The 18,486-nt window shown below is 50.3% G+C and overlaps 4 protein-coding genes across 4 annotated transcripts; 1 reads left to right on the top strand and 3 right to left on the bottom strand.

Annotated features, from left to right (window-relative positions):
• Nucleotides 1–1,155: 1,155 nt before the first annotated feature.
• On the top strand, nt 1,156–3,684 carry PpBr36_01308 (uncharacterized protein; the record flags this gene model as incomplete). The annotated part of the gene is made up of 2 exons (XM_029888496.1): nt 1,156–1,329; nt 1,429–3,684. The coding sequence occupies 2 exons, from the start codon at nt 1,156–1,158 to the stop codon at nt 3,682–3,684; spliced, it is 2,430 nt and encodes an 809-aa protein (XP_029752233.1).
• Nucleotides 3,685–6,446: 2,762 nt separating this feature from the next.
• Nucleotides 6,447–7,962, bottom strand: PpBr36_01307 (uncharacterized protein; the record flags this gene model as incomplete). Its single annotated transcript, XM_029888495.1, has 2 exons — nt 6,447–7,582; nt 7,671–7,962. 2 exons carry the CDS (start codon nt 7,960–7,962, stop codon nt 6,447–6,449), a joined length of 1,428 nt encoding a protein of 475 aa, XP_029752230.1.
• Nucleotides 7,963–8,870: 908 nt separating this feature from the next.
• PpBr36_01306 (uncharacterized protein) lies at nt 8,871–9,023 on the bottom strand (the record flags this gene model as incomplete). Its single annotated transcript, XM_029888494.1, has 1 exon — nt 8,871–9,023. One exon carries the CDS (start codon nt 9,021–9,023, stop codon nt 8,871–8,873), a length of 153 nt encoding a protein of 50 aa, XP_029752229.1.
• Nucleotides 9,024–11,145: 2,122 nt separating this feature from the next.
• On the bottom strand, nt 11,146–14,385 carry PpBr36_01305 (uncharacterized protein; the record flags this gene model as incomplete). Its single annotated transcript, XM_029888493.1, has 2 exons — nt 11,146–13,245; nt 13,333–14,385. 2 exons carry the CDS (start codon nt 14,383–14,385, stop codon nt 11,146–11,148), a joined length of 3,153 nt encoding a protein of 1,050 aa, XP_029752232.1.
• Nucleotides 14,386–18,486: the final 4,101 nt, after the last annotated feature.

Raw genomic sequence — 18,486 nt, 5'->3', positions numbered from 1 at the left:
ATCCACAACGGGCAGCAATCTTAGACGAGCCGGGCTGGCATCCACCACCCAACCCTGGACACAGCAGCACACAGGATCCTTACCAAACACAGCACACACACCCAAGCTGACACAGGCACAGGTTTTTACAGCCAACGCAACAAGCACAGCGTAACTTGCTTTCCCAATACCTACGTAACTTGGCTATCTGTGCTCTTTCTCTCTCACTCCTCCTCCCTCTTCCAAGGCATCATTGATTCCATTCGACTTGGCTCTTTGGAGGTGCCCACTTCACTCATTTGTTGTTCCTCCCTTACTACTTCCCTTTCCATTCCCCCTTCACTTCACATCTCCCAATTCCCTCAATACGCGACCCACGAGTCGATCGGGAAACGAACCAAGTAGCTGAAGGGCGGATAGCCAATCCATTTCCAAAGGGTCGTATCAGTACCCCCCTAAAATACTGGAGCAGACCCGCTGCCCGACTCTCCGGACGGACCTTCCAAGGCCCCTGTCCTGCTTTGCACCCTTTCTCAGTTCCGTAATCATACCAACCCATCCTGACCGACCATCGTCAGGAGAGCCCTTCTTTTCCAGGGGCAACCATCCACTCTCCTTTGCCAGCGATTCAACCGACGTTTTCTATCGTTCATCCACACTCCCTCTTTTGTTTGATTTTTTTTTTTTAAATTTTTATTTTATTTTATTTTTGTTCTCTACTGCGTTATTTCCACCACGTCACTTTCCTTTTTGGAAGTTCCGGCCGCACGCCTCCGTCCCGTCTTCAAGTCGAGCAAAGCACAAGCAAATAGCTCCAAATCGATCTTTTTTATTCCTGGGCCGTTCGTCCCATACTCAAACCTGCCTCTTTTGATCCAGCCGCTGGGTCCCGATCATCTCGACGCCCCCAAGTATACGCCTCATCAATTAACAACCACTACTTGCAGCCAATCATCAATCCGAACAACAGCTAGCTGCCAACGCTGACCTTCTGTCGAATGACCTCGTAAATCCCATCCGGCTCTTTCGAAAAGAGCTCTCTTCCAAAACCCTCACCAGGGCTACCGTCGTGTTGGAAGCGACTCTCACTGGGTTGTCGAGCTTTCCCAGCGACCTGGACCTCTCTACAGGGCCAGAAATACCAATCGAATCGTCACCCAAAGCTGGTCATTCGCAATGACTGTCTCACACGACTATCCTCATCGGGGATCAAATCACCCGCCAGCCAACATGCTTGCCCTCGAAGATCGATTTGAAGTACTAAAGGAGATTGGCGATGGAAGCTTTGGTAGCGTGGCTCTAGCAAGAGTTCGCACTGCCGGAGCCGCGGTCGCTCGCCGGGGCACTGTGGTATGTCTATTTTCCGAGGTTGCGACGATTTTTGGTCTGGACTTTTTTGTTTTAAAGTTGCGGGACTCTAGTCTGACAGCGTCTGAACCGCTCTTTTAGGTTGCCATCAAGACGATGAAAAAGACTTTCGAGTCTTTCACTCCGTGTCTGGAGCTCCGCGAAGTCGTTTTCTTGAGGACGCTACCGGCACACGCCCACCTTGTGCCTGCTCTGGATATCTTCTTGGATCCCTTCACCAAGAAGCTGCACATTGCCATGGAGTATATGGAGGGCAACCTCTACCAACTAATGAAGGCCAGGGAACACAAGGCGCTCGAAAACGCCAGCGTAAAGAGCATCCTTTTTCAGATTATGCAAGGTCTCGAACACATCCACGCACACAGCTTTTTCCATCGAGACATCAAACCCGAAAACATCTTGGTATCGACCTCGGGACACAACGAATCTTCCACATCTTTTAGAAGATACTCCTCAATTGTCAATCCTCCAGCACAGGCATACACCGTCAAGATTGCCGATTTTGGACTGGCAAGAGAAACCCATTCGAAACTTCCATACACGACCTATGTCTCGACGAGATGGTACCGAGCACCCGAAGTGCTTCTCCGAGCCGGCGAATATTCCGCCCCTGTCGACATCTGGGCAGTCGGCGCCATGGCCGTAGAGGTGGCTACACTCAAACCCCTCTTTCCAGGTGGCAACGAGGTCGACCAGGTATGGAGAGTATGCGAAATCATGGGTAGCCCAGGTAACTGGTACAACAAGACGGGTGGGCGCGTTGGAGGCGGTGAATGGAGGGAAGGCACCCGCTTGGCAGGCAAGCTCGGCTTCTCATTTCCCAAGATGGCGCCCCATGCTATGGATACGATCCTGCAGGCGCCCCAGTGGCCCGCATCGCTGAGCCAATTCGTCACGTGGTGCCTGATGTGGGACCCCAAGAACAGGCCGACATCAACACAGGCATTGGCCCATGAGTACTTCGCCGATGCAGTAGACCCCTTGAGACCCAAGTCGTCAGCATCACGGATCTTGGGCCGCAAGCAGTCCGATCTCAACAAGGGCAAGGACTCTGCAAGCTCAACGCCAACGTCGTCCAAGTCATGGTTTAGAAAATCATTGATTGGTCGTACTGACAGCAACGAGAGTGCTGCTCCAGCTCCAGTGGCCAAGGATGTGGCTCCCCGGCCGGCCCCGATCCATACCGTCAGTGAGATAAGTCAACCCAAGGCAAGGCCTGCCGCTGCTTCTAGCAAGCGGACCACTTGGACCAATGGCCCTTCGAATGTTGCGCCTATGCCCATCCTGCCAACCATCAGGCCGATATCTCCCATGTCGGATGCCGTGACTGCACAAGCAAGCAACAGGACGCCGGCATACAACGATGCCTACGCAAACGCATCGAGCAACCGGGGTACCGAGAAGGCCTCCAAGAAGATCGGACGCCAGCTGTCGGTGGCATCGAGCACAAACCATTATGCCGAGATTCACCGGCAACAGGCTGAGCGTGCCCTCAATGGTAACGGAGGTCTTGCTTCGCCACCCAGTGGTAAGCAGGAGAAGGAAAGCTTCTTCTCGCACCTCCGCAAGAGGGCACGCAGGTTCTCGGGCCGTCACCAAGCTCCGATGTCACCCACATATGACGACGTCGAGGCTCAGGCCGGATGCGGACCGTTTGCCAGCAACAGGTCATCCATGGTTATTGATCAACAAGGACAGGCAGCGGGCAAGGATTCACACGGCGACTACATGGGAGCGGCAGACCCTCCGGCTGTACCGGTTCACAACGTGCCAACAAACAATAATGGCACCCTGAAAAGGCACCACTCGCTTCCCCATCACCAACCTCGGTCTGTTGACAACCTAATGAATGCAGCTCGCAACGGAAACAATGTTCCTGGTGGGCCAATTTCGAGCCGCACGCGGAGAGCACAGGCTGGTCAACCCGGTGGGATGCATCAGTACGACGCGCCGGACGAGGAAGACGAGCTCTTGGACGAAGTTCTCACATCTACGCACAAGGCAATGACAAAGCTTGAGAACAAGGACAAGGCCCCGCCGCACAGCAATTCCCACTACAACAACGTTGCGAAGACACCTGCTAGTAACCGAAACTCTGCCGCCGCCGCACAAAATGCCAGCCTTAACCCGTATCCGACACCGTCGCCCTCTGCCAACGGGAACTCGATTCTTTTCGGCGACGGGAGCGAGAACATGACACCCAAGCCCCTCAGTCTTGACAAGGGCAACACTTCAACACCCACAGACTATGGCAAGTGGCCAACTCCACCATACGAGGAGTCCGAATGGGCTGCGTCTGCATCAGCGAGCATCTGGGCTGCGAGTCACCGATTTTAGAGCAAAAAGTGCCCGGTCCCATTTGAGCGTTGCATTTACACTGACTAGTCTCAGTTGGTTTGGTTGGTCATCGTCCTTCATATACACGGGCTCGGTGTTTTGGAGTTTTTTAATTTTATTTTATTTTTTCACCATACTATAGGCATATTATTGCAACATTTCTCGACACTCTCTATTCATCATTCCTTTTTCTTTTAGCTGATCTTCAGTCCCCTGCTCTCAGAAAAACCGAGCATTGGTGGAATCTGTGTTGCTCACCAAGGCAACACGGCTTCATTTTACTCCTTAAGTCTTTCTAGTTCAATATTTGATTCTTTGGAAAAAGGGGGCAGTGGATATGGGCCTCGTTCAGTGCGATGGGTTGCATGGAGTTGTTCTGCCCGGGAATACTGATGGTGGCACCATGTTTTCCCCCCCTTAGCCCTTGTTTGTTATGACCAGGTCTTCTTTCTATTACCGTTTACCGTTTACCGTTTACCGTTTATGGAACCTTGCGACTCATTTGGCGCGTTTTCTTGCTTCTTTGGATTTTTGTCGTTAAGAGAGAAAAGAATACCCTTATAGATTGTACGGCTGGCTCCCCCGATTTATTCTTCAAACCCCTTATATCCCCTGTTCTCTACTGGGAAGGGATGACGGGATGGGCCAATTAACTGTCTCGGACAACACACTATCGAATCCTTTATTATTATTATTATTTTCCTTTGTCAGAAAGTATATACACATATATGTCACTCGAGCAGCTAAGACTGTTATTATTAGTGTGGAGGAAGTTGGTGGAATCTAAACAAAGACTTGGGGGGTAGTTTCATTTGTTTATTGCGTTTGCTTGGAAATACCAAGTTCCTCAATATTGGGCTGTTCCTGGTCCTGTTCAATCTCAGCTCAAAAGGTCGTCACTTCCGTCATGCTCATTCGTTTCTTGCTTGTCTTTTATGCTATATAGAACCCCACTATATTTCTTTTGTTTACCTTCTTGGTTCTTGGCGGGCAGAGTACCGGTCTGCCCACTGTTTGTTTTGTTGCCTTTTGGAGATCTTAGTCTTGTTTAGGGGAACCGGGTCAAGATTTACAGAGCCGGGTGCATTGACAATTCATGCATTGCAGGCGGCTAATCTCCTTGGGAAATAATGGACCATTGCTATTTTGTTATCTTGTGGTTTGGCATCACCCCTGGAGGGCATAATAATTCCTGGCCATTGTTTATATTGCGCTTTTTGGGGATTTGAATTTTTCCAGTCGAGGTTTATTTCTCATTCTTTCACGTCCAGGTCAAGCCACCACAAAATCCTAATCTATTCTAACCAAAGCTCAAATTGGAAAAGAGTTCATACAAGTTTGATTACTTCGTTTATATCCGTGCCTTTGAGGCGATTTCAAAGCAACAAATGGTTTCCGCAGCACTGTTTGCTGACACGGAACTAGTTATTATTGGCAATCCACTCCCGCCCTAACCTCCCCCGTGCCGCCGTTAAATCGAGGGGAGCTCGCCTCCTTCACTTAGACGTGGTCGTTGTTTCTTGGCCCTCCCCTGGTCTGTCTCTGGAACGCGGTAGACCTGGCCTTAACACATTCACTTGGATGGCTAGGACGAGCATGCAAACTGTGCTCGTCTTGTCTCCTGGTATAATCGCAGCGATGGAGAGGTAGTATAGCATCTTGTGCGGGGGGCGGGGAGGGGTTGGCGGGAGTCGCACTAGCGCCACGGGATATAATCCCGACGTGCAGTAGGCATCACTGCTTGGCCCTCAAAGCTGTTTAGACCCGGTAGACTAGTCGCAGCGACTTGTCTTTTGATATGGAAATGCCTAGCGCCATCATCTTTTTAATTTTTTTTTTTTTTTTTTTTTTTTTTAAATTCCAAAGAGCCCGAGACCCTGTCAAGGTCACATCATGGTCTCTGGCCTTACGGACGCGTGAGGAGGAGGCAGACAGGCCGGCAGATCCCGCTAACGATGCTGTCTCAAGTGATGATGATAGTTGTCTCCCCATCACCCTTTCCCAGCTGCAAGTTCGAGTCACCCGGATGTTGTCCCGACGCACTTGGATCGCATCTGTGGCTACCAACGGCGAGCTGGGTTCGAGTTCGTGGCTTATAGGTCTGAAAATGCATACCACTTCCACGCCACGTCTTTCGGTTCTTGGAATGTCTTCTTACATGATATGCTTGTTTAGTCGTCTCAAGGGGCCGGGCAAAGGATGCAAGTTCTCATCTATTCAAGACATCAACACGAAGAAGCAATTTCCACACGTATGCCACTCTCCGACGCGGAGTCCTCAGGCTTGACCCTACCCGTGCTTCTACGAGGAAAAACTCTGTGGCATAGTCTTCATCATCGGTCTGCCGCAGACGCCAGCGGCCTCACTGGGCTCCCTGCCAGCAGCATCTTCGGCCAAAAAGGTATATCACAAACATTTTTCGAGACACGTCCTGCCAATATAGAATCACCCAGACTAGAATATGTGAGCGATGAAAATATCTATGTACAGAGCAGACCGGATGAGCAAGGTAGTCAATCTGAGCCGATCTGGCCTGCTGTAGCTCACCAACAATTTTGATCTAACAACAATCATAAAAATGCCATACATTATAGGAAGTCACCCAATAACAACACAAAAAAACCTAAACCTCAACGCCAAACAATGACAGTGAAAGCAGCAATCTCTGGTTGACTCATCGCAGAGTAATGCACGGTATGGCAACCCATCATGGGGTATGAACCTATGAGCCTAACCGTGACCAAGATTCGAAACACCAGGCATCACGCAGCCTGGGCTCCCGGAACCGGCTGGACGACCTTTGTTGCTTGCCCGCCAGCGCGGACAATGCGGTTGCCCGTAGAATCAACGACGGTTGAAACGTCCTTGTTTTCAGACTGGGCACGCTTCCAGATCTCAACCTCGCAGCCGCCACGCAAAACACCCACACGCATGGTCGAGAGCAAGTTGTGGGCGGCGTTGGAGTGGTTGTAGACACCGCCGTTGAATATGGCGGTCGCGTCCTTGCCAATGGCCGAAGTGATGAGAGCCTTGCCACCAGGGTGGTCCTTGATGAAGTCGCCGACATCGTGAATGACGCCAGCAACAGCAATCCAAGCCTTTCCGTTCTTAGACTGCTCGACGAAGTCATCCCAGCTAACAACGGGAAGCTGCTCCAGAGGAATACCCCAGTCAAGCTTGGCGCGCTTCTGGTCGAGCTTCTTCTGCAACTGCTGGACACGCCCCTTCTCAATCTCGTTTTGGCGGAACTGCTTCAGGTTGTGCGCGAGACCAAGCTGCTTCCAGATCCAAATGCACCACTTGGTGGGGTCATACTGCCACCACTCAATTGCATTGCGGTAGTCTGAGGGGAACTCGTGGTGGAAGTTGTGATATCCCTCTCCAAGCGTGACAAGGGCGGTGATGACGTGGTCACGAGGCGAGTTGCGGTCGTCGAAAGGCTGGTCACCGAGCCAGTGGGCAAGCGAGTTGACGCAGAAGGTGGCCTGCTGAACGAAGAAGACACGCAGGATACCTCCGTAGATGAAGCCTCCCCAGTAGTCACCCCATCCAAGACCGGCCACCAGTGTTGGGAAGACGAGGGCCATGAAGATGACACACTTGAGGAAGTTGCGGTGCTGCCAAACGACAACCGGGTCCTCGTTCAAGTCGGTGATGTCGGTGCGGCCCTGCTTCTTGGGGTTCTGCTTCATGAGCATCCATCCCATGTGCGAGTAAAGGAGACCCTTGCGGACCGAGTAGGGGTCCTTCTCGGTATCGGTGTAACGGTGGTGTGCACGGTGACCATTGGACCACCATCTGATAGAGCCCTGGACGGCACCGGCGCCGACAGCGGCAAGGTAGATTTTGAGAGGAAGCGAGGCCTTGTAGCAGCTGTGGGCCCAAAGTCGATGGTAACCTGCAAGCACATATAGTTAGTATCTCTGTAGGGAGGACGTTGGTACAATGGGGCCAGGCCCAGCTCGATCGCCCAATAGCCCACTTACCAGCAGTAATTCCAAGGCCGGTGTTGAAGTAGTAGATGACAGCCCAGACAGCCGTCTTCCACTGTAGAGGGATCCAATAGGTGGATATGAGACCAGCCAGAGGCACAAACACAATGAAGGTGGTGTTGAGCCAGTTGACGTGCTTGTGCCAGTTCTTGAGGGTCATAGGTGTCTCGGAAATGTGCGGCTTGCTGGCATCGTAGGACTTGCTGCTCCTCATGGGCTTGAAGTCGGTAGTGCCATCAGGAAAGGCAGCAGCCAACTCCGGCACGGAGGAAGATGACGAAGCCATGATTGGCGAAGCCAAGACTATCTAGTCCAAAGTCCAAGGTTCTCACTCTCTTGACTGTTGTTTGTACAACTAGTGTACAGACTCTGCCGGCGAGAAGTGCCGAAGGAGAAGTGAAGGTTTGATGGCAAAAGTTGGATGGTGCTATGAAAGAAAGTGAGGTCGAGGTCAGGTCAAAGAATTGGTTGGGTAGTATCCGTTTATATCAATGCTTTGGGGTTTGTTGGAGGGGGGCGAACAACAACAAGGGTATTCAACAACAGAAGGTGGCGGGTGGGTAGGCCGGGTGGGTCTTGCTTTCCCTTTACACAACAGAACAGAGTAAGAAGCCGCCCTGCCGAGGAAGGGAGAGGAAAGAAGTAAAAACTAGGATCGGGCTAGCCCGGGGTATGTCTCCTGTGGGATGGATGTATGGACTCGCGAATCAGCTCAACTCTGGGGGGTTGACTTCTGGAGGCTGACTTGGACATTGCCCTACCGAAATATGGTTATGGGACTTGGATGTTGGCTTTGATACACCACGTATCGCACGTACAGTACATATTGCCTGCCGTCGTGTACATGTAATGTCCTTCTCTCAACCAAACCTTGTTACCATAACAAGCAAATACAGTACACTGTACTTGGCCGTTGCGAAACACCTTGCTGTATACTAATCTAGAGGTTGGGGACAGTAAGAACCTACAAACTAGTAGGTGCTTCCTTATTTTGAGGACAACAACAACAACAACAACAACCTAGGCAAACCAAATCAGAAGCCACCTGACCACCCTATCAGATGATGAGTTTGTTCATTTGTTGCGACAAAACATTCCTCTGACAAGGCGTTGGGAGGTTGACTGGGCTTGCACGGGCGATCAGGCTCCAAGCTATGAGGCTCCCCAGATCCCATCCTCCCTCCAAAGATAATATCAGCCTTTGGAAGGCTGTTGGACCAGATTTTTTATTCTTCTTACTCCCCTCTTGCTTGTGCAGTCTGCCACGGCCCCAGACGCATCAGCCCATTGTTTCTCATCACTGCCCGTCAATGCCATAAAGTCGACTGACCCACGCGTCGTAAACATGCGCCCAAGCTCATGTGCTATCAAAGAATTACATCAAAAAAAAAAAAAAATCTTATGGTCCCTTTTTTTTCTCACGCATTTTGTTGGGGAGGCAATTGTTGGGAAAGCACAACACCTGATTGGTCAAAGTGTTGTCTCCCCCCCGTCCGTTCGGGCAAAGGGGCCGTCGGCATCCCTGTAAGTCTGCAACCCTGCAACCCTGGCATCCCCCGCCGAATCGCCGCCCGGCACTCAAGGGCTGGCTGGGCTGGGACTTTTTTTCTTTTATCAGTGAAAATTGTACAGTACCTCTCCTTCAACTCTGCAGTTTTGCGGGCGCCTTGTTGACTTTTGCTTCTGCTTTCCTCCGTCTCGGCAGGTATAGTCCGCTAAAACCATCTGCATTGCAGCTGTAGCTAAAACTTGTTGGAATAGCCCTGTCGATCACGTGAACTGTACTGCAAATGTGAATGCCTTTGCCAATGGTGATCGTTGTTGGCTGGCTGGCTGGCAAGCAGGCAGCAGTAACCTTTTCCATCAACTACAAATTTAGTAATCCACTAGTGGATACCCGAGATACCTTTGGGTTCTCCTTCCGATTTCTGGGATCGGCCTCGTCCGGCTCCCATGTTGTGGTCGTTCCTGTCTTCAAGACCCCACAGTTTGCCAGAAAGCTGCAAGCATCTTTTCTTGGCTGTGTCATAGGAAGAAGCTGTTGCATTTTTTTTTTTTTCTCTTTTATTTGGTACGGGAGTAGCTCCAAGGTTGGAGACAACCCCGCTAAAAACCACTCTCAACATTGCAGCCCCGACCTCTTATTACGTCAAAGTGCCCAAAGTCTAAAAACAACGTCGGTGGATGGGAAAATTCAATTGCCACAGAGAGGAAAGAAAACAGTTGAGCGACCCGGACAAGGAGTTAAAGATCAAATATTCTTTTTTTCTTTTTTTTTTTTTTTTTTTTTTTTTTTAGGTGTGTGCCTCGGCTCATCTAACCTACCCCAAACCCCAGGCACATAGAAACAAACGTCCGATCCTTGACATATGATTGCGGGTTCTTCCCGACAAATTCCATGGCTGCCCGTCATCTCAATTCGGGAATTCCAGCTCCTTTAGACAAGTGCAACATCGCACGTTCGCGCACCCCTGGTCTCTCAACGATTCGGCATTTTGATCAATTTCTGTAACGTTTCTCGGGTGTTATCTGCCAACGAAAAACACAAAGACCATCAAGGAAAATGCATGTGAAAAAAAAAGGGAGACGACGAATGCCTCTCACCAGTAAGTACCACATACTCAACAACTTGCCAAGCCTAGCAACTCAGTTGATACATGTAAAGACGATTTATGCTGGAAGGTTATACTTTGTACATGTCATGCCTAAATCCCTCTTGCCTTGGTCATGTAGATGCCGAAGGCTTCGAGAATTGGACACCGAAATGCACTGTGGCGACTTTTTGCGGCTCGTCAGGAGCGGATAAGCATCCCTCGGTAAAGCGTAAAGCGTATGCTACATCGACAAACTTCCTTATTTTCGGTTGATCTCTGATTCTCTCTGTAACCCCGTGGCTTCTGATCGTTTCCACCATGTTCGTCCAAATAGAACCGAGATCAAATTAGGGTTATTTATGAATTCCTCGATCTTCAATGGTATTCGTTTGGGACCATCTTGAATGAAGCCAGCATACGAAAATCATCCCTGCATGCAGGCGGGAAGGCAGGCTCAGTATTTAAGATGGATTAAAACCAGAAATAAAGAAAAAAGAATAGAAAGGCTGCCATTCGAGTCTTATTTCGTGTGGCTGATAAAAGGTCTACAGCAATAGGTACCAATAGATTTCATCAAGCCCGGGAAAATATGATGCAGGAAAACGTTGATGCTATGACGAAAAAAATACGCGACTAGACAGTAAGGACGACGGCTCGCACCGACGTTTATCAAAACTCCACCATCGCAAGTGTTAATAGTTACAGGGGATCTGAAACGCTGCAAATACAAAACAACTTCATTGTTGAGAAATGAACTTGAAAAAATCATAATCAAAAAACAGGTTCTATACATGGGTGTAAGTGCGAGAAAGAGACAAAGAAGAAAAAAAAGAAAAAGAAAAAAAGCTAACATAATCATTAGATAGTCGTAAGGTCTAGGTTGCAATTGGTTGAGTGGTTACGGGATCCTGGCGCGTCCCGCTCAAAGCTTTCGACTTCTGCAAGTCATCTGCAAGACTTGTGCCTGAGGTCATGGCATCAAAGTTGTGCGTACAGTCGTCGTCTAGAGAGTCTCGAGTTCTCATCATCTCTTCATTCGTATCTTCATGAGCAGACCCGACACCCTTCAGGTCATTTGGCAGAACTGGGGGTGAGCTGCTTCTAGTACTCGACGGCCGCGGCGACAAGCTCTTCAGGACTTGCTCTAATTTTGGTGATTCAAGCGGGTTCACCAACAACATCGTCTCTGGCGTCTCGGCAACAGGTGTCAGACTTGCACCGCCCAGGATGTCAGTGTCAGGGACGTCCATTCCAGTCACCTCGGAGATTGTTGATATTTCTGTTCTCGGATAGGCGGTTTTCGGATCTGGGGAGCAGGCAAATGATTTATCGACCGCAGGAAGACCGGTAACGAGCCCTATTGAGCCTGATGCTTCTTTGTCCGAATGGGGCTCATCGAGTGGCCATATCAGTGCCCCGCCATCTCCCTCTGCATCCATCTCATTTTTCTCAGATTCACAGGCTTGCGAAGCCGTTGAAGCTACCCAGTCGGCCTCATTGACTGGCGACGGGGGTAACGGAATAGCCTCTGGTTGCTTGTCGCAAGGGTTGAGTGAATTTGGCGCTGAACACTCACCAGGCGCGGTGAACTGCTCTGCCAAACTGGTTAGGAGCATCTGTGTGTTGTTATATTTCGGTTGTGGCGTGGCATTGTCACGGGAAGCATCTCTCGGTATCACCGGAGTTTCCAGAGTCGGCCTGTCTAGGCCGATCAGCGAAGCGCCCATGCTGGGACCCTCATCCAGTTCCGTATCCGCCAGGGATTCCCCCTGGACCGACCAAGAAGTCTCGCTTCTCTCACCACGCAGTGCATCATCATCTATTCTGTTGTCAGCACCAATGTCGCTGGCTGAGTATTCACTGGTGCGGTTCTGCTCGTAACTGTAGGCAGACCAAGCGGGTGGCCCATATCGATTACCATACAGCTCGCCACTTCTATGACTTGCTATTGGGCTTGGGGGAGATCTCCCGCGCATCGGGAAGTAATATGGATCCCGAGAGAGAGCTGCGGCAGTGTCTACAAATGTCTGGCCACTGTACGTCTTGTACGACCACTCGGGCGGCGGCGAGTTGATCGTTCGGATAATCGGGGCACTGTTGTAGTTGTGGATGGAAGAATCGAAGGAGGCTGACGGTGCATGTGAGTACTGGTGATGGTGATGCGGGATCAAGCGCCCAGTGCCACTGCCGTATTGGTATTTTGAGCCAGGGAACATGTCCAAAAGCCTCGCAGCTTGCAACCTGTGGCGCGGGTTTTCTGCCAAACAGATGTGGACGATTTCGCGGTACCATTCAGGGCAGTCAGTGTCTAGATCGAGACGTAAAGGGCGATTTTGCAGCTCGGGCTCATCCTCCTGCGCTCCCAGAGACCAAAGCACCATGCCAAGTTGATAGAGGTCCGACTTGACGCCAATATACATGGAAATGCGTTGGTTGCTTTCAATCAGTGGAGTTGCTTCGGGAGGCTCCCATCCGACTGGGCAGCCTCTCCTGTTGATGTCAATGATTTTGGCGTCGTCGTTTGCATCAATGACAATGTTGGATAGTGTGAAATCACCCTGAACAAAGCCAGCTTCGTGGATTTCTGAGAGTCCGTCAACTATCTGGCGCGCCCATTTCTCACGCCTGGGCCACGGCAGTTGGTGGTCGTGATCATAAATCATGTCCACAAGGGTGCCGTTCTCGGCGTAACTGATGAGCAGGCCTTTGACATGCTCCTCCCGGTCGTCAATTATGATACCATATAACTCTATCACATAGCGCGAATCTTGTAGCTGAGTCAGTGCGTTGATTTCGTAGAGGAACTCGTCCACCGTGTCCGGGCCAGGAATTTCTTTTTTGATCAAGGTCCTGCCATGAACACGGACTTTATACACAAAGCCTGACATGTGTGCTTCGAAATGAATCTCGCGCTCCTTGACGCGCCTGCAGTCGAGATGCCGTATCATTGGGATTGTCGGATAGTGTATTATTTCCTGTAGGACAATTCACGTCAGTGCATCCATCACATCGAACCAGGTTCCGGGTTCTGTTAGCATCGCCAACAGGGACTAGGTACGTACATTGACATCTTCGACCACGTGCACGTGCAGCCTGCCATCTGTGGTCTGGAGTTTGAGATTGGTGACAGTGTCGTAAAACTGAATGTCAGCCAGGCTATCCCTGATTGCCTCGTATATCTTCGCATTTTTCTCGCGCTGGAGCTTGGTGTGTTCAAGATCCAGCTCCAAAGAGTTCTCTGGGGAGGCTCGATAGTCTAGTGAAATGGTAACGCGCCGCCATAGATGTTCATGTTGCCGGTACGTGATGAAAAATTTCTCTCGTTTGGACTTGTCCCGGAAGTGCATCGACAAGTTCAGAATCCAAATGCGCTCCAGATCGTCGTGAATCAACTGGTCGTATACCGAGGTTGTCATGGAAGCCGTGTCCAAATTATGATCCGAAGACGGCTCGGGAAATTTCGTCATTGAATTGGGGGACATGAAGGGGAGCGAGCCGGCAGTCTCAAGCGGTCCATCCTCGCCAGATTTATCTCTGCCTCCGTTGAGGAGAGATGCCAAAACCGTTCGGGGTTCCTCAACCGAGGCAGTCGTTCCAGAGATGCTGACATCGGCTAGCGAGTCGCCGAAAGATGAAATGAAGTCCGGGGCACTTGTGCGAGGATTAGAATAACCGTCTGAGCCGTTCAGCGGTGGTGAGTGTAGTCTTCGATCTGAAGAGAGGCCGCGACGCTCAGCCGGAGAGAGCTCGGCGGGCATGAGATTGTCGCGGAGCTCAGATTGTTGTCTTTTGAACGTCTGTGCCCTCGGGAGACCCGCCACGACCTTGCGGTTCATCTTTCGTACGGGAACGAGGCGAGGATCGTCTGGGTCAAGGTCTTCCTCCTTCTCCGTATCAGCCTCATGTCTCTGAGAGCCGCCATTGTCCTCCTTGACGTCAAAAGCCTCATCTTGTGGCTGCTCGGCGCCGTCATTGGCCCTACCCAGCAACTTTCGCCACAAGCTGGGAGGTTTCGTTTGGTAGGCGGAAGATGGGGCCGGTGCTGTTGTACTGACTGGGGACTCAGGCAGCGGTGAGAATGGCTCCTCTTGCTGGGGTTGACCGCTTTGAGCCATGAGAGGCCGGGGCGGTGAGAGCTCGCAGGACCTTGTCGAAAATCTTGGCTCGACAAGAATCGTGACGAATTTCTGCTGTACAAGTCCAGGGGCGGCGGCATGTAGGATGACAGGCTGATGCGGCCGCGTCGACTTCCTAAGAGATCAAATTCCAGAAGCCGACTACTACCGTGTCCCTGGCGTGGATGTGATTTTTGTGTGGATTCCTTTGATGCTTGGGTTTGCTGCGCCTGCACGGCAGCTGGGTTTATCCTTACCCCGGAGTCTTTTCGAACAGGCAATTACCGTTACTGAAGTCCGAGGGCAAATGAGCCTATGCTAAAAGATGTGTGTGGTGGGATGGCACAAAGCTGCGCGATGCAGCTCTCATCTGATGCGGACGATGGTCTCTGCAGGAAACCGAATGAGAGCAACGCAAGTCGTACGTGCATCAGACAAAAACTGCCTTCAATACCAGTCGATTTGCTGAGACGGACTGCCAGCTGGCCACCGTGACGTTGAGACGTTGAAAGCGCAGATAGACACCGTATGTATCTGTTTATGAGGCAAAAAGCGTACACCAAGCCAGGAGCAGCGCCGGTGTTGGTTGGCCAGCAGCGGTGTATCGTTGGGGAAACGAAAACCTGGTCAGGTCAGGTGTTCGTTGGCATGAAAGAGATACGGTCAGTTCGGATTTGGAGGCGACAGAGTGACTTGATCTGCTGCTGTCACTCCCCGAAGTTGTTTCATGCGGGAATACCAGCCAGGGAAGATAGGGCCGGAGTCGTGGAACTGAGGACGAGGAATAGAGCTGAGGCGGAGAACTTCGTGAGATGAAGTTTGTGAAGCTTACTACAGCGTCGAATGTTGCACAACAGTAGCCAAGCCCCGGTCCTTGAAGTGCTTGTTGGTAATTTGCGGGTGTGAAATTTGCGCGTGGGGTTTTTTTTTCTTCTTTCGTTCCTTTTTTTAGTGTTTTCTTTCTTTTTGTTTCTTTTTTTTTTTGTCTCTTTTTTTGGCTTCGGGTTGTTTTCTTTCTTCTTCTTCCCTGCGGCTGCTTGAGCCCAACGCGTCAATACGATGGAGCGGGACGGGTAAACTGATGGATGCCCGACGATGGCAGGTCGTCAAACAAAATAATAATCCCTAAGCAGTTGATGATAGGCTTGAAATGTACGCAGTAATAGTAAGGCGGGCGCTACTTTTGGCTTGGTCGGCGCGACACCATTCCATTCATCCCATCTAAGCTAAATTTTCGAGATCAATCTGTCCGCGTTTTGGGCGGAGCGCGTGCAGGACAGCTGCAGCAGACCACAGCTCCAACACCCCTGGAGTCTCTCGGGTGTGGTGTGTCAACCTAATAAACCAGCCTCCGCCTCGGCCTGCCACCCCAGGTAAGGTACCTTCCTTCGTAACTTCCTTACTGTACGAGGAAGGGGCTGGGCGTCCGTTTGCTTGGCCTGACTTCATGGGTTGCATGTACGACCCACTCGTTAAGCAGCGGGCGGTGAGTTTGAGTACCCACCCTTCGAGCATCCCGCGGGAGTGTACCTTGTCTTGCTTTTGCACATCTCACGGACGGCCAGACCAGACCAGGCTAAAAACCTGACAAGTTTGATTCAGGGAAATGGAAAACTCCGCACATACCTACCGTTCGTTCGTAGGGCTCTCTGAGCTTTTGAAAGGTTGCCGAGGGGCGGAGAGCCCTACCTATGTCTGTGCAGCGCCGTCGATTGACAAAATGATTTGATTAGCTCTTATCAAAGCTCGTTGTCATTAATTGAACCTGGAAGTTACTCCAGCTTGGCCCGGTCAAGTCTGATCAGTTTTTTTTTTTTTTTTTTTTTTTTTTTTTGCGCGATGTTAGTGTAGTTCCTCTACTGTATGTAACTAGAGTAGAGCATGTTTAATTCCAGGTGGCTGAGGTATTTGTTGGTTCGCTTTTGGTAAGGATGTTGTTGTCAATGGAAGCGACGGGGTAATACCTTCGTGGTGTGATGATCGTGAGTGGGGCGACAGTCTACACGTGTTAAGGCACCTGTGGAGACGCTGCGGTCGCCCGAAAGACAACCGGGTAGTTGCCCTACTCCGTACCCGTAGTTGGAGCCCTTCGCATGCTACTTACCTACTTAGGCACTCCGTAGGCAAATCACATAGGCTTGCGTCCGCCAGCGCTTGATCTTGTCCGGTTCACTGCAAGCAACAATTCAACCGAGCTGGAACACGTACGTAGTGTCAGACCACGGAGCAGATAAGATCACCAACTTTACAAGGCCTGTCGCCTGGGACGCACGCATATTGCCATCGTGATCCCCTGGATCAAATGTGATTAATGCCGAGAAAGTCACTTTTGTCACACTTGGCCCGCCACAACCCGGCCGTATCTCAAAGAGATCTACAGTATGCACATTTCAATTAGGTTTGCTGTCTTTTCCCACAATTCAACCAAGGTACATGACAAGGTGGGTGTCCAAGTCCAAAATAAGCCGCACCAAAATTGTAAGTTTAGATTGCAGCTTTGTCTTGTCCTATGACTGCAGTCATAAATTGAGACCTCATCTAGTCACTATTTAAGGTACGGAGTAATTCCCTCAATCCACAGAACAAAAAGTTAGAAAGGGGGCTTAGCGCATACGACGCAAAACCCAAATGCTTTTTACTGTACTGTCGTCTGATCTCTCTTCTTCCAATGTAGCCAGTTCATGTATTTTAGGCATTCGAAGCTATTAGTGATAGTTGTCCGAACACGTACCTTTACCGCCTCTTCCGGATCTAATTTCAGCTCTAGGTACCTACCTACGTGCCTACACTAGCCAGCTAAAGTGCCTGCTTTGCCTTGGTAGGCTCTTGTCTTAATCGACAAGTTAACCTTCTTCAGTTTGGAGCCTGTTGGCCTGAGCACAACTGTCGGATGCATAAATTACAAGCCGGAAAATTGGTACCAGAGCTTTTGAGCCGATTGGATGCCTCAGGGTATTGGTACATGTATGCAGGTTTTATTACAAGCCTTTTCGACGGCAAAAAAATTGCCTCCTTTCTGGCTTTGGAGTGACAATAAAATAGTCGCTTGCGGGCCTAGGTCACTTCTACATAGCCGCTGCTTAAGCTTGGTGAAATAGCGTTGTACAAAGTATGTATGTCCGGCCATTTGAGCCTGACCGGAACAAGCCGGATGTATTGTATATTTGCCGTCCCGTCCACATTGAGAAGACAAGACAAATACGCAAAAAATATAGGTACGGGGAGCAGCAAACACTGACCCACGCTTACTCTATTCTTCCCGCTTTTTTATTCTTGATTATTTTCGCTAGCAAACAGAGGGGAAAGGGGTTTCCGTTGTCCCTATCCCCCAGGTCGACTGGTCTGATCAAACAAACCCCTCAATGTTTCGACGACTGACATCAGCAGCTCTTGCAATGTGTATCTCTCCATCAATATTACCCCCAAAGACACCTCAGGCCTTCATCAATGATTGGCAGCACTGACGCAGCTCGAAACGTCATGAATGGCCAATAAATCTTACCATTGGGCGGTGCGACGATATTGACATTGAAAACATGCATGCATATGGTTGGTTTCCCTGCCGGCTTTTTGGGCATCAACGCACCGCATCACCCAAGCCGCTGGGGCGAGAGAGAACTTTGTGACATTCTGGATAGAGCAAGCCAAGTAATCCATCTATTACGGAGCAATGCACCAAGATAGTGTGATATGACATCTTGAGGAAGGGAGTGATGACAAAAAAAAAAAAAAAAAAAGGAACGGGGGAAGCAAAGCAAGGCTACCAAACGTATCGCTAGACTTGACTGGCCCACGATCTTGCAGCTGCTGATGCACCCTTTATACCCTTTGCATTAGATGACACGCTGACAAGCTCCTGATGTGGCATCCTTTCTCGACCAAGCCGTGGGGTCGTTCCATACTATTTTTCCTTTTTTTCTTCGTTACTGCTCCTGCATCTATTTTGCCAATTCGGCATGCATTTCCCCGTTTCAAGGGAGACAAAGGGGGTAAAAAAAGAAGTGTTTGGGCACCTGTTGGGCTGGACTGCTTACCCAATCTGGATCACTAGACTGACGACCGTTTGATTATCCCATGCGCACAACTGACCAAAAAAAAAAA

This window comes from Pyricularia pennisetigena, chromosome 2 (assembly GCF_004337985.1).
Source record: "Pyricularia pennisetigena strain Br36 chromosome 2, whole genome shotgun sequence".
Taxonomy (NCBI): domain Eukaryota; kingdom Fungi; phylum Ascomycota; class Sordariomycetes; order Magnaporthales; family Pyriculariaceae; genus Pyricularia; species Pyricularia pennisetigena.
Note: the sequence above shows the minus strand (reverse complement) of the source record. Positions and strands in the feature narration are given on the sequence as shown.